The 15,572-nt window shown below is 45.8% G+C and overlaps 1 protein-coding gene across 6 annotated transcripts in view; it reads right to left on the reverse strand.

Annotated features, from left to right (window-relative positions):
* The window catches only part of MAP2K5 (mitogen-activated protein kinase kinase 5), a 136,393-nt gene extending 121,141 nt beyond the window's left edge, over positions 1-15,252 (reverse strand). For 5 of the 6 annotated variants that reach the window (XR_009819077.1, XM_062000028.1, XM_062000025.1 and 2 more), the window contains exons 1-3: positions 15,046-15,252; positions 7,464-7,512; positions 1,922-1,989 (exon numbers count right to left, since the gene is read on the reverse strand). Coding sequence is in view for 4 of the 6 variants with exons in the window: in XM_062000028.1 (XP_061856012.1) it covers positions 1,922-1,989; positions 7,464-7,512; positions 15,046-15,180 (252 nt within the window). In the remaining 2 variants the exon portion in view is untranslated. Of the gene's footprint in view, positions 1-1,917; positions 1,990-7,463; positions 7,513-15,045 lie in introns of those variants that run through there. The other variant, XM_062000029.1, reaches the window with a different exon arrangement.
* Positions 15,253-15,572: the final 320 nt, after the last annotated feature.

The following is a 15,572-nucleotide window of genomic DNA, read 5'->3' on the forward strand; positions in this document are numbered from 1 at the left end:
AGTCTTTTTTCTTCCCAGGTATATTCTTTAAGATTACAGTAAACTCATTCCTTTTCTGGTAGGCTAAGAACATTTGTTTTCACATAAACATACCCCAAAATGACATCTAAAAGATGTTAGAAAGTTAAACCATCAATGCAACACTCTAATAGAAAACTAGTTTAAAACCGAAGGGAAAATTTTCAGAGACGAAAAGCTGCTGAAGCAGAAAGAAGTCATTTACAGACATCCCATAATTTTTAAGGGGAAGCAGAGAGTTGAGCAATCATAACTCTAATGTACTGAAACTTTAACAGTAAGCTTGGAAGCATGGCAAAAAAGATGACCTTACAAAGGCATGATTAATCTTAAGGCTGCGCCAGGAAAATTCGTGTTTTCCAGTTTAACAGCAAAAATGGCAGATGTTTCACAAGGAAAAGAACCAAGAAACAGAAGGAATTCCAGGGGAGAAGCAGCACCAGGGATCTGGTTGTATGGAACACAGCAAAAAAAACCCCTCTCTCAAACAAGCACAAAACCCCCTGGACTGCAGCAAGATTTTTCTTCTTTTCTTCCACACCAGTGTCTTAATGATCTTTAATATCAGACTTGTGATACAATGGTTTCACCTCCTCTGCAGAGAAAACTGCACATGAGAGAGGTTTATTTAATAAATCCCTTGGGTTTCACAGAGATCAATCACCAGCATCTGAAAACTGCACTTCCTTCACCCCAGGATTAAGTCACAGGCAATGACTAAAGTCTCTTTGAACCAGAGTCTGCTCGCAGACTTCCAGTCAAAGAAGAGCCAGCCCAGCCTTTGCAAGGCAAGAAACGGGGTGATCTCTGCAGATATCAAGAGGATCAGAATCTCACTGAGGAAGCCCTCCTGGAGCCTAGAAAACAGGAGCTTGCTTCATCAGAAACATCTGTTTGATGCATTTATGTGCTAAGTTCACGACAACAAAGCTACACCGCTTTGCTAAACGCTACAGTGAACGTGCCCAAGAGGGAGAGGCAAGATGTGGGTGACCCAAGCATGGATGAGGAGGAGCAAACTGAGCCAAGTCATCAAGTCCCACCCAAACCACCTGTGAATGCTACTGAACAGGGCTTGTTTCTGATCTGGTCCGAGTTAAGGCCATTAATACAGCAAAAAGTGCACTTAATAAGGAACTGACCTTCCATCTGGCTTAGGGAGAAAACACCATTTGTTATTTTCCTCCTTATCAATCCCATTGGAATGAAAATGTTAAATGACTTCCCCCCCCACTTACATCTGCAACACGAAAGATACACTGGAGCTATGTTCAGATTCTTCTGTTTCAATAAGCAACTGCATCCTCCATTTCTGTGGACAGATTTTCCATTTATAGGTACCCAGGCAGAGGCTTTACAGACATCTATGTATATAAAGGCACACGCTGACACACATATATCTCATACTAAGAACCAGAAAACACGTCTTTAAATCCTCTATGAATATTGAGCCTGCAGCTACAATGAAACTCTTCTGTGAGGAGGGGTGAAACAGTCTCCAGATGAAAGTAGATTTTGAAAAATTTTCAGAGCCCAGGGGTTCATTTTTAATGAGCCGTTACTTTAAGTACTGCATAAAAAATACAAGAAATTGATAGTCCATTTAGCCTGCACTATACCTAATGCAAAAGTCATTAAGATGCATTATTCTTAATGTTTATGATATGATCAGTAAGTGTAAAAGTCTCTTTTTTTCCCCCCAAAAGTCAAGCATGTCCGTATATCTCTTGTGATACAGTTTTTAAACACCTCCATTTAATACAAGGATATTCCACTCTGAAGCCAACACAAGAATGTCACTGTGAACGCTATGGCTGAGGTTAACACTTGGAGAGGAGGCAAAACCCATGAGCAGAAACTGAAAAGCATGGAAAAATATCAGCATTTGTGATATTATACCTACATAGGAGAGCATGGCCTTCATTTCTTCATCGCTTCTAACGGTAATCCGATCACCGTCCTCATCTTCATCTGACAAAGAAACATATTACATCCATGAGTGAGGGAGGGAGTCACAGCTTTCATAGGTGAGCTTTTTACTTGGGCTTTTAGAAGTAAATAAAAATACAAAGGTATAAGCCAACTACACAAGTAACCAGGTACATTGAAATAATAATGGCTGATCATAGAATGGTGGGGTTGGAAGGGACCTTTAGACATCGTCCAGTCCAACCCTCCTGCCAAAGCAGCTCCCACCTAGATCAGGTCACACAGGAACGTGTCCAGACACCCTCTCTGGGCAGCCTGGGCCAGGGCTCCCTCACCTCAGCACTGAAAGAGTTTTTCCTTATGTTTAAATGGAACTGTTTGTGTTGCAGCTTCATCCCATCAGCCCTTGTCCTGTCACTGGATACAACAGACAAAAGTGCTGCCCCAACCTCCTGACACCCATATTTGGTATTTGATATTTGTAAATGATGACTGCAAACATTAGTTAACAAAGACTATGTCTAAAATGGCTACAGGATGCTCAAAACTCTGCTCTCAGCAGTTATTTTACTGGCAGAAGCTGAATGCCTTACACATGCTCTCACACCCCTCATTGCAACTCATCAAGGTATCCCTTTCACAGAGCAAACACAAAGGTTCCAAGTGTGCTTTGGTCCTCCCAGATGGAGTTCAGTTTTGGCATTTCTTTCATCAGAATTAACAGAAACTTTAAAAAAATCAACAATTAAAATGGTTTTCCTCCCACTAAAACCTTCTGGTCTTACTGTGAACCCTGGCTCAGCTCACCTGCCCCAGGTCAAGCTCCTCCCAGCCCCCTGCCCCATCCCTGTGACAAGTGCACGGGCCTCGCTGCTTCTTCACAACACAGCAAAGCTGACTTTGACAACTTACAGTCAGACATACATCTGCAAAGTTTACAGAGAATCAGACAAAGGCAGAAGTTTGTGAATGAGCAAAGCCAGTCCGTGCCTTTGTTTGTAACACATCTGTGGATGGAGAGGAGGCAGGAGGCACCAGCAGCACGACTGGGCCATCGTGATTTTGTGATGACAGCATCTTAAGGGTTGGAAGGGATCTCGAAAGATCACCTAGTCAGAGCAGGGCCACCTAGAGTAGGTCAGTGATGATGGCTCAGTCACAGCCACACAGAGAAAGCACTTGTGGCATAAGGAAAGAGGCAGAGGAAAAGGAGTGAGATTTGGAAAGGCTCCAGCAGAGCAAGGCATTCAACAAAAGAGCTATTAATATGAAGATCTGAAGGAGGAATAGACTTTCCAAAGACATATGGTGGGATTCAGCAGGTGCAGATTTACTAGGGGGCTCAATCCCCCCATTAGCACCAGCTGCTGCAACAACACGCTCCCGTGTCAGAAGCTGCGGTTGCCGCGATGCGACCAGAGCAGTGGCCACTCCATCCCTCCCCTCCTGAAACCTCACAGGAGAGCTGCACCAGACCCCTCCCCTCCAAATCAGTTACAAAATGTTAATTTCTTTTTATTGCTGTAGCTTTTGGGGAGAAGGGAGGGGTTAATGATCTGTCTCCAATTTTTGCCTGCTGCCATTTAAACGTCTTCCTTAGATACTTATTAAAACCAAAGCACATTGGTGCATAGGCCAGTTTTATTCCCCCACCCCAACCCTTTGGACTGGGAGCTCTTTGAAAATAAAAGAACAATGAGACATCCAACTGATACCAACGAATGGCTGACAAATTCACATGCCTTTTTGGCCAGGAAACAGCTATTGTGGGCAATCTCAACCACATGTGCCTATTCGAGTTGGGATATTTAGAAGGTTTGAGACACTCGGGTCTCTCTGAAAACTGACACATCCACACACACGAGGACAAACAGACCAGAAGAGCTCTGCTCGTGCTTCAAGTTGCAAGCAAGCTGGTTACAAAGCCATATGGTTCCAAAGGGAAAGCAAAAGGGCTCTGCCTGAGCTAACATGTGCTGGGAAGCCAGGGAGCAACATAGAATCACAGCATGGTGGGGGTTGGAAGGGACCTTTAGACATCATCCAGTCCAACCCCCCTGCCAAAGCAGGTCCCACCTAGATCAGGTCACATAGGAACATGTTCAGGTGGGTTCTGAAGACCTCCAGAGTAGGAGCCTCCACGTCCTCCCTGGGCAGCCTGGGCCAGAGGTCTATCACATACACATCATAGTTCAAACATGTTGAATACCAAAGGGTGAGCTCACAGAGATGAGCCAGAGCATTTACACAGCTTCAGGACTGGAGCTATGGCCAGCTCAGAATGCGAGCAGAGGCCGGGGCAGCCTGTCTGTCCCATATCTACAGACAAGCTGTGGTAAACACGCTCTCTGCAACCACAGCCCCTGTGTGCTGCATCAGCATAAGAGTGCCATCACGTCCCTGGATGAAAACTCACTGTTGCTCCTAGTTATGCTCAAGAATACGGGAAGAGATCCGAGCCGACAAATTAAAACCACTCGAGGAAAGAAGTTTGCTCATTTTGGCTCTGAGAACCTAGCAGGTAATTTCTGAGGCTATAAGGAAAAGAGTAAAGCAATGCAGAAGAGAGAGCAAAACAACAAGAAGTAATAAGCAAAAAAGTAACATAAAAACCTTAGAATTAGACTTTAAAAGCGTGCTGGCAGAATGCTATGGGCCACTGGAAAGACAGAAGCTGGAAGAGGAATTAGCTGTAGATAGCACAGTGATGTCCTGCGAGAGCCTTGTCTCGTGGAAACTTAACTGGTGAACTGCCAGATTGCTAGAACCACTTGCTCAGGTTACCAGCCTGCAGCGAGTCATGAATGAGGAAAGGATTAAAAAGAGTTAGTGAAGTGAAACTGAATGCTTCCTTGCCTGGAAACATTTTAGGCAGAAAGGAGAAGGAGCTGTAAAACTGCTACCTGGCCAAAACCCAAGCCCCAGCCGCAGTGTGTAGCGGAGTAAGAAAGGCTGAAGAAAGAGCTGTTGGAATAGTGAACACAATGAACACCATGGATCAACGAGACACGATCAAAGTCGCTGAGTTGAAGGAACAAACTGAGCTGGGACCAACAAAAGCAGAAAAAGAGAAGCTGGAAAACTCTTGCAAATGCTTATTTTAAAAATAGTGCAATAAATGACTCAGCTCATTTCAAATGGTTGGGAAATTAACTGCCAAGCTCTCAGAACTGCAAAATTCCTGATGAGGGTATAAACAGGCAGAGAAACGTTACCTGGCATTAAAAAAGCAAACCTAAAATAGTCAGGCAATGCTTGTAAAGAGCAAAACCAGAAAAAAAACCCCTATGTCTTGTACCTGTGCAGAAATCCTTTGCCATCCTATCATGAAGTTTAAGTGAGCACAACCCAAAAAAAACAGCTAGATATGACACATGGGCTCAGAAAGATTTCCAGGCTTCTCCACTTGCCTAGAGCACAGCAATACGATTTTCCAGCACATTAGGGAAGCAGGAGTAGAACCAAAAAATCCTACGAACTGGCTGGATTTTGCTAATGTCACTTAAAATGGAGGAAGAAATCCTCACAAGATACCAAATAGAGTGCAGCAGATGGTAAACAAATATTATGAAGCAATCTTCACAAAATCTGCAGCGTGTCACAAATATACAAAATGGCAGAGTTTGGATAAAAGGATCGTAACAGGCCATATGTTGTTAGTGATTTTATTTGTAGCAATGTGTAATACAACGGTGAAATCCACATAAAGGTCCAACAGGAGAAGTGCAGCCCCAGGTAGGAGCTGCAACGCACGGAACGCTGTAGATAACAATAACTAAGGGAAGTGTGCAGAAGCCTGCACGGGATGGCAATTATCCCCGTCTGAAGAAGCAATGAAGCAGGTGAGAAGGGAGCTTAAGCTGGTAAAATCTAGGCATTTGATATGGAAAAAGTAACCAGAAAAACCAGGCATCGCTATACATAACATATTTTAGATGCCAGTTAAATGGCAGGGGAAATGGTTTTGTGCAGATGTAAATGACAGACTAGAGACATGAACTGAAAGCACAGAAGCAGATGTTAGAAGACACAATGAAATAAGTATTTCCAGGAAAGTTCTACACATGGTACCATTAATATGGGCTACTGCCCTGATTGCAGTGACTGCTACTGGTGCATGAAGTTCAAACAAAGCTAATGTGTGATGTGGGAGGTATGTGAGCAAAAAATATTAGCAAATCATAACCAAAAAAAGGAGCAGGAAGTCTTCTTTTAAAAAGCAAGGCTGGAGAAAAGGGGAGGCTACAGAGAAATAACACATACCAGTTCCATTCTTAAGTTTCTGGTATTTTAGAAGAGGAAAAGACAAAAGATGAGAAGATAAAATAGTGAACAGCACTGGAAGGGCCATAAAACAGAACTTCATTTGGTTACATACACAGAATGATCCACAAAGCTCTAAAACAGGGAGAAACGCTAATAAGAATGCCAGGCTATCTTGTCATATCTGCCCTCTCCCCTTCAGCATCATTACTTTACTCGTATAACATTTCTAACCCTCTCCAGCTCCGTCCTGCTACTTTATTCCTATCAAAAAAAAACCACAGTTACGCATTAAAACCAAAGCAAACCAAACCAAACGTTAAAAGTGAAGAGCAGGAGCCTTCTCCCTTGGCAGCTTATTGCTCTCCACACAAGACAATCCCTCAGGAATCCCTCAAAAGACTCCAAACCCAAACCAGGGCTCAAAGAACACAGATGGAATAAAAACTAGCAGCTATAGATCTAAACTACCTGCTCAGTTAGGTAGGTACTAGCCTACTGAGCTTTCCTAACTCAGCCAAAGTGTAACACAGCCACCTTCACGAGGTGCAAGTGCCGTTACGGATAATCCCAGCCTACGCCTTGCTCACATCTCACACAGAAGCTGCTTCCCAGCTTCTCTAACAGGCCTTTTACAAGTTACTACCACTGCCCAAACCTAACCAGCTGCCTTTGTCCTGCAGCTCTCATACCTTCTCCGGGAGCTGAAGCTGAGTAACTACTGACACCTCCAGCTCTCACATAGGAGATGGAGAAGATGGTAATACGCTTTGAGCCCGGGAGAAGGAAAAAGGGAAACTAGAAACACAGCAGTGCTTTCAGCAAAACACAGACATTTATTCCATTGAAAGGCAACATTAATTTCTAATGCTGCTATATTTGGTACAAAAGATGTACATTGTACCATATCTCAGTGCAAGCTGCTGCTCTTTTGGTTCCTTCCAACGGAGGATTAAAATCTTCAACTTAGACCTCCAGGTACTTTATACTTTTCATTTAATTCCAGCAATATAATTGCAGTGCAGAGTAAGAGCATGGTAAGGTCACGCTGGTAATTAAAGCTATATTGTAGGAAATATGCTCATTCCAGATGTGATTAAATAATAAAATATTGCTCAGTTCAGCATCACCATTAAACTTGCATTAATGCATAAATATTTAAGTGTAACATCTCATGAACATAAACGTTATTTATTTAAAAATGACAGCCCTAGGAGGTGGGGATGGAGACTGTTTATACAAGTCATACTTACACTCAAATGCTGTTGTCGTTGCATCTGGCAAAACTTGACCGATGACATCCTAGAATGGAAAGAAGAATTAGCTGCACAGCAAATGGGAAATGCCCAGGATGATTTACAGTAAAGAATCTTAATCACTCCCCAGCTGAGGGCTGAGGACTTCAAGACCTGCTACTCCCCACTGCCCCAGAACTACAAACTTTTATCAGTACAAATGACAGTGCTCTTTTCCTTCCTTCTCCACGTTACTTTGAGAAGAATTGTTCTCAAATAACTCAATCATAATTGCAAACGAGTCAGTGCTGTTTGTTCTTGCAGTTCCAAAGCAAATCCATTTTATCCGTAGGTTAAATGTGCATCTAACTCATCCAAGTCAGTCGTGAAACCAGAGGTTTACGAATGGCTTTTAACTTAAGAAAGCACATTTTCTCTCTCAGTCCTTCTGCTTACATCACCCCAATCCCTCCTCTCCACCTCCCAACAACTGCCCTGTTCCTCTCTCCCACCGCAAAGCAAGCTGCTCACACAGATCCATCTCCTGCCCTGCCTGCAGCTCAGGAACAACGGGGTAACAAACAGCTTTGGATGGGTTTAGGGCTGCCATCGAGAATTAAAGCAGTATCTGTGAGACTGAATGAATTTTGCTTTGCTTTCACTCCACAACTGCCTGGGAAAGCGGCAGGACCTGTCAGCTGCACGAGCTGCCTGCTGCTGCCCTCCAAAGCAGCACTGTGTCTCAAGATGCTCTCCACAACATGCAAACCAGAAAGGCTGGAGGGCTCTTTGTCATTCTTAATCGGAATTTAAGTGTTTTCAGGACTTGGTAGATGGATTCAAATCTGTTGGCTGCACTGAAGGACAACTTCAAATACCTGCAGAAATGGCAGCACTAACCTAGAAGGCAACTTCCAGCCTCAGCTTTATGATGACGCCATGCAACTGCTTCCTACGGGGATGCGCAATTCACATACACAAGCTCATCACAAAACACACTGAGCAACCCAATCGAGGGGAAGAGAGCTTATTTTGGGTTTGGGTTGGGTTTTTTTTTGTCTTTACATACAGCACATACACAAACTTCCCTGACAAATAGCTGCTCAGACTGAAGCCACCCTGGTCTCCCAGTGCATGTGCTGCTGTCAGCCTTTGAGACGCTGCAATATGTCATGTCAGGGCACGGCAGAAATGCACAGCATGGTTTGTTCCTTCCTGCTGCCTGATTTCTCATGTCAGACAATCTCGCCACTGACAGCACCACAAAGTGATTAGAAATTAATGAACAACAATATTTATTGCAGAGCATGCACTGTGAGCATCTCGGGGTGCTAAGCACCCCCTCGTAGCAAAGCTTCAGTGATCACTGTCCTTGTCACTTTTGTTTCCTCTATTTTTTCACTTAGTCTAAACCCAGGAAATTAAACATTTAGTGCAATGTTAAAGAGACACAATTAATAAAATGAGAAAGCAGCAAAAACAACCTCAAGACTTCCAAGACTTCCAAAGAGCTAACAGAAGAAAACAGTGCTTCTAAAACTTTCTCACGTTGTCTTCTCATTTTAGATGCTAAAATGAACCAGGAATATATAAAGACAGAATGTGCAATACAGCTGACCTAATTATGTAAACTATAACTCTATGGAGCCAAAAGAAATGAGGAAACAGACTCAAACATTGCCACGTTAACAAAAATTCTTGTGTTTGAATGCTTTTACAGGGTTTGATGGGTCTGTCAGTCTTCTGTCAAGAGCCAGCCAAACCATACCCTCTGCTCCTAACAAGAAACTCAAGTCTTGCCTAAACAGAACACTGTTAACTAATTATTTCTAAATCCATTTAGTTAAACATTGACAATTCCTCAGCAAACACACTGTAATTGCGTTAGATTTAAGCCACTTGTAAAATGTTCTTATGTGGGCACACAGATGCTTCCATGAAATGGGTTTAAGAATTGTTATCAGAAAGGGACTCCAGTGTCTGGGGTGTTTAAAAACGGGGTTTAAGAGATGGCTAAGCATTCTGATGGCCCCAAATGTCTGCTAGGAAAGTTCCAAGACTCCCAAAGCTGCAACAGCACTGAAACAGGGACAATGAGTTCTTACACCCCATCCTTCCCTGATTCAGAGTAACTTTTTCTATACATTGGGACTTTGAAACGAGTAATAGCCAAGGACATGAATTTAAGAACTATGCACCGTAACTTTGTCTTGCACTAAATAAATAGTTAAAGATAAGACCCTACCAATAGCCACAAAAAACCTTTGCTCTGGTCAACTTTAATAAACCCACACTAGCCCTGCAGGGAGTGGGAGAGAGGGAAGTTACACCACCCCTCTGTTGTTACGGTCGTATTCTCATCAGCTACGCCAGACTTCAATGCTCAAACATTCAGCAGACCTCTTGGTGACCCAAGCTTAAAGGATTACTCTAAATTCCAACAGATTACCTGCGTGTGATGATTTTCTACTATCAAAACAGAGATCACAAACAATGAAATGCTACAACTCGTGGACGTTGTTCAAGTGGGGTCACACACATGACAGCTTCTATTTTATCTTACAAAACTAAAAAGCTTCTAACAATGCAGAGAAAAATCAAGGCACAGAAGCTTAAACAAGAACTCCATTAAATCTGCTCTCTAGAAGAGCTGTGGAGCACTTATGTCTCGGGCAAGAAGGCAGAACACGTGAAAGCACTGCTTGAAATGACAGTGTGAGTACTGAAACCATGCCCCTCACTCATTTCAGTTAAAACTTGTTTTATCTCAGTAAGATATCATGAAGTTATCCTGAATTAACACCAAGGGCTTAAATACTCCAGTGACAGCCAGGGCAAACGAATCTCGACAGCCTGGTGAAAAAAATAAGCCCACTGTAATTCCTTTAGCAGTGTCTTTAAAGGAAATCTGTTTACTGGTGATAGATACAGAACATATTTAAAGTGACATTATGAAAACCAGATGTTAGCACCCTGTTTAGGAAAGCAACCAACACAATGTCTGACCTAAAGCACACAAGCAATGCCACTTCCATGGGTCAAGCATCATCCTGCCGTGTCAAGGCCAGCCACCAGCACCAACCTCTAGCTGTTGGGTTTTATGGCTTCAATACCTGCTACCTGTAAGGGCTCCTCCAAGAGACAGAATTAGAGCAGTTGGAAACTAAGAAATGTGTCATCTGACGTACGAGATGTTGCACTGAGCATCACTCCTGACGCCAACAGGTTATTCTATGGCATGGACAGGACACTTGGTGACTATTCTACAGCGGTTTCACTTGAAAAAGGACAATGGAAGTAACCTTGCAATGCCAGCATCCTGCAAGGCTGCACTCATTTGGAATCATGAGGCCCTTCACACTTCTAAGATGCTAAATTCAGAACAGCAAGGGTTTTTTTTAAAGACAATCTTACAGGGCTTTCCTAATACAAAGCAGATCATGAAACCCATCTTAGGAGGAAGAACAGCCTTACTACACAGCTAACTCAAGGCTCCCCTGAGTCCCTAGTTCCCACTGATGCCAGAGGTCTGGCTTTTGGCACTGGCCAGCAAACGTGCTTCTGCAGTTCAAGGCACGATGGTTCCTTCCCATCAAACCACTTCAACTGCAGAACATGGAGCAGGCTCAGCAGGCTCAAGCCTACTATGCTCCAGATAGGACAACACTGAGCCAGATCAGCTAAAGAGGGCAAACTACAGGGACTATGCAGAGCTTGACTGTGCCCCAAACAGCAGGAGCTGAGAAAAAAGGAGTACCTTGCATTCTTGTGTCTTCAATTTAGAGACGTGGACAATAAGGGAAACAGCAGGACTTGACTGGATTATTATTATGCAGTAATTTACCTTCCTAGGGAATGTCTCAATTCTCCACACTGTTTCTAATTGATACTTTCAACACATAAGCCCTCTGTAATTGCCTGCCAGGTGAGTGGAAATTACAGTGAAGGCAGAAGGACTATGTAAGACTGGGTCAGCCCCATTCCTGCTCTCTCCACCATGCTCAGGGCTTCTCCCCAGCTACACATGGTGCCAGATCCACCACGCTTTATAGTACAGAGCCTTGCTTCATTTAATTCCTGTAGTTACCAGATAAATTAAGAGCACGTGCATACTGAAACGAGGGCCTCGAGACAGTTCAGATCTCATGAAACTTCTTCCTTCTTCTCTTTGACATGAAAACAACAATCGTCAACAGTACTAGTGTAGGGCTGCACTCCCAGCTGAACACTGTCATAACACCCATCACCCTCACGCCTGAGGTTTCCACTGATGGTGACAAATGTCATCTTGTCCTGACTCGCCATACACAATTCAACACTTCCAGTTAGGACAAAGGTGCTGGTGCCACCACCACCCTCAATGTAACAGCCTAGCAGTGGATAACTGAAAAACACCAACACGGATATGCCCCCATACAGAATTCTATCCGCTTTCACTCCACAAAGAGCTGGGATATTTCAACCCTGGAACCATTCACATTCTGCTGTCAGTGGGTGGAAATAATTCAGTGTGTGGTTGGCTGGATATCGATCTGTGTCTGCAAAGGAGCTGGGTGAAGTGAACCACAGGTGAACTGTGGCAGCTGCATCTCCTCAAAAACCCTGCTAACAGTGATCTGCACCACGCAGAAGAGCGAACAGCACACGTGGCCACCCACCTGGGGCAGTTCTCCACAGTGCTCTGCTGTGCTAAGTGAAACAGCCACGTACAAGTACAGTCCCCGCTTCAGCAGCTGTGCTTGGCTGCAGCAGAAGTGCATCCAGCACAGGCAATGGGTATCACCAAATGTTTTGTGGCTGCCTCAGCATGCAGAGCTTCCTACACAAACATCACAGAAGTCTGGGAAGAACACTGATGAACGTAACGACAGAAACTGGGATTCTGTAAGAAAACCAGCAATGTAAGCTCGTGTCACGTTCCACCACATCCTCTGAGCAGAGAAACCACCACCTATGCCATGAAACAGTAAGCTCAACCTGCTCCTGACTGGAAAAACAAAGCTTTAGAAGTCCAGTAGATCTGACAGATGTCTGCAAACAAGCTACTAAGATGAGCAGCAAAGTTGAATGAGGAGGAGGAAGAATTAGAAACCTCCTCTTTTCTCAGTGACTTCAACAGTGAGGCAGAACACGAGGAGCACTGCACTGGCCAAACCAGCCTGAAGCTCTTGGGCTTTAAGTGAGAAGAGTTTGTGTGAGTGAGCGTGAGGCTTGTTGATCAGGGAACTGCCCATTTGGCAGTAGGCACAACGTTCTGTGTGACCCATTATAGCACAGAGCCTCTGCTTTGATTTCTCATGCCTATGGCAGTTCCCTGCATAACTGTCACCCCAGACATATTAGCAGTGAAAAACAAAGTGCTGAGACATGCCAAGCTGAAGACTTCCCTGACACGTCCTCCTCCCTTACTCTTTCACTTCTTTCACACTGATGAGCAGCCACAGCTCTCAGGAAGCACTGCTTCCAGGACACTCAAAGTTACTGCAAGTGTTGATGACTTTGGGTGCTTTTCAAGGTCCCCCCCTGTCCATTGACCACAATCACTCTTAGAAGCACTTCAGATGTCAAGGGCTCTGTCAGGCTCTCTTCTCAGCACACTGGAGGCAATTACTCTAACTCCTTGCAGCAGGGCATCTCATTAAACCCGAGTTCAGATACAACTAATAAATCAACGCAGGTAAAGCTTATTGGAGCTACTTCAGCAGCTGTACCATTGTACTCCTGCTTATTTAAAATGTGGCTCCAAAAGGCATGCTGCCTCTTAGTATTGTACCTCAACTGAACACATAGGTTCATCTTAACTCCAGGTCAAAAAGTCATACACCAGCCCCAGCTGCAACCTGATGGAGTGACTACAGGAGCTGCAACACAACGTGCAGGGTGTCACATGTAAAGTACAGTCCAATCACTCTCTTAGTTGGCAGTTTTGTTGCCTGAAGCCCTCTCTGGCTTTAGATGCAGGTCCCTGTACCTGAATGCTGCCCCAAAAGATGACTCCTGGGGTACCTGCAGGGCCAGGACCTCTGTGGGGTCACAGCCTCAGAGGAAACGACAGCCACCAGCTCCTCCTGCACACACAGTTTAAGCTTCAACAGCAGTTTTTTTCAACCTACTTGTTAAAAGACTACACAGCTTAAGGTTTACATACCCCCACCTGCTTTTATGCTGAAGCAAGAGAGATAAAAACTAAAAAGCAAAATTGTTTTGCAAAGCCATGCCTCAGCCTGACACTTCTCTGTTCACTTGTAAGCAAAATAATCCAACTTCAACTTCCAATTATTCTAAGCTGCCAAAGGATAGCCCAAGCACCACTGAGCCCCTTGCTTTATGGAAAACATGAAGCAGAATGTGGAATAAATTTGGTTGAGACTTGCACCATTTGTCTTTGATGGGCAGAGTGGATTGTCCCAGGCTTGTTGTGCAATCACTCACCGCAATCACCAAGGGGTAACTGTCCCCACCAAAAATCTTACTGATATGTCTGTTCCTTCTCCTTCATCTATGGGAAGTCTTCAAAAATGCTAAATGTTTGGAAGAATGAAACCTGGAATATCTGCCTCTCCTCCAGTTACCTCTGCAAACCTCTACAGGCCCAACATGAAACATCTTCCAGCAAATCCACCCCTTCATCCTGCATGTCTCCAGTAAAATGCAACATGTTGGAATCCATCTGCAGAGTCTCTCCTTAACATTAACAACCTCAGAGTAAATTAAATATGCACATGATCTGTGGTATGGCAAGATTTTTCTTCAGAGAGACAGGGGTATATAGAGTCTCTAGCAGATGTGCTCTGTAGCAAAGATGAGGGCACCCTGAATAAAACACACACAAGGATTAGATTTTCCTTTGGTCCAGGGATGCAATTAAGAAACAATAAGTGGGATGAATATCTACTGCCATTTCTGAGTAAACAGAACATCCTTGTGTATTTGATGTGCCACAGGGAGAAAATAAAGCAGGCAGGGGTTGAGGGCAGTTCAGGGCAAAGGAGATGCAACACATCCACGGCACAGCAATGGGCAAGCTCATCAAAAGCATGCACAGCTGCAAGCCCGTGTGCAGAGCACACAGTCATTGCCCCCCCCGAGCCGGGGAAGCACTGATTTCCACATGACAACTCTGCAAAGCACCCTAAAGCGGTGCCCTGGCCGCCCCCCCACACCAGGGCAGGGATGCTGCCGGCCCGGCGGCACTGCACGGCAGCCCCCCGCAGCAACCGGCCCCTCCGGAGGCTTGGGACCACTGTCCCGCAGGTCGGCTCCTCCTGACCGCTTCAGCACACAAACGCTTCTCAGCCCACAAGAGCCAAGCCGCCCCGTAGTGCTGCACCAGCACCGAGGCCACTCCGTCATTTCTGTCAGTTTCCACCAACACCGCTTTCCCGTTAAAACTTTCAGGCGCAGACACCTGGCAGCCACAAGCCCGTCCCTGACACAAACACCTTCTTGCCTTCCGGGGATTCTCGCTCCCGCTCTGTGTGGCGGGTCGGCGCTCCGGGCACCGCAGACCCCGAGCCCCGGCGCCGCGTCCCCCCGGCCATCCCCCTCTCCTCGCGGGCAGCGCAGGGCGCCGGGTCCCGGGACCGCCGCCGCAACTCACCAACACGTCCCTGAAGAGCAACTGGGGCGCGGAGTGGACGGTCCAGTCGACGGCCCCGCCGTCGGGGATCTTGATGCGGATGACCAGCGCCTGGCTGTCCATGGCGCGGGAGGGGCCGCAGAGCAGCCAGAGCATCCCCGCCCCGGCGGCTCACATGCTGCGGCGGGCCCGCGGCTCCCAGCCGGGCCGAGCCTGCGCCGCGCCGCCCCGCCCCGCGCGCAGGAAGGACTCGCTGCCCCGGAACCAAAACGGAGGCGGCGGGAGGAGGGGCAAGAGGAGGAGGAAGGGGCGGAGGGAACGGAGGCCGCGCCATGTTGCGGGGAGGAGGCGGCCCGGGCCGGGGAGCGAGCGGGAGTCGCGACGCGGGACGCAGGCACGGCGATATTTGCCGCCTTCCTCACGCCTCCGGCTTTTAACAGGAAAACCACCGCTGAGACAGCACATCAGAGCCACGCTGGGCCTCCTGCACGAGTTACAAAGTGTGGAAAGTCCCCGGTGCTGCCCGTCTTCAAATGTGGACGTGATGA

Source organism: Colius striatus, chromosome 7 (genome assembly GCF_028858725.1).
Source record: "Colius striatus isolate bColStr4 chromosome 7, bColStr4.1.hap1, whole genome shotgun sequence".
Classification (NCBI taxonomy): Eukaryota; Metazoa; Chordata; class Aves; order Coliiformes; family Coliidae; genus Colius; species Colius striatus.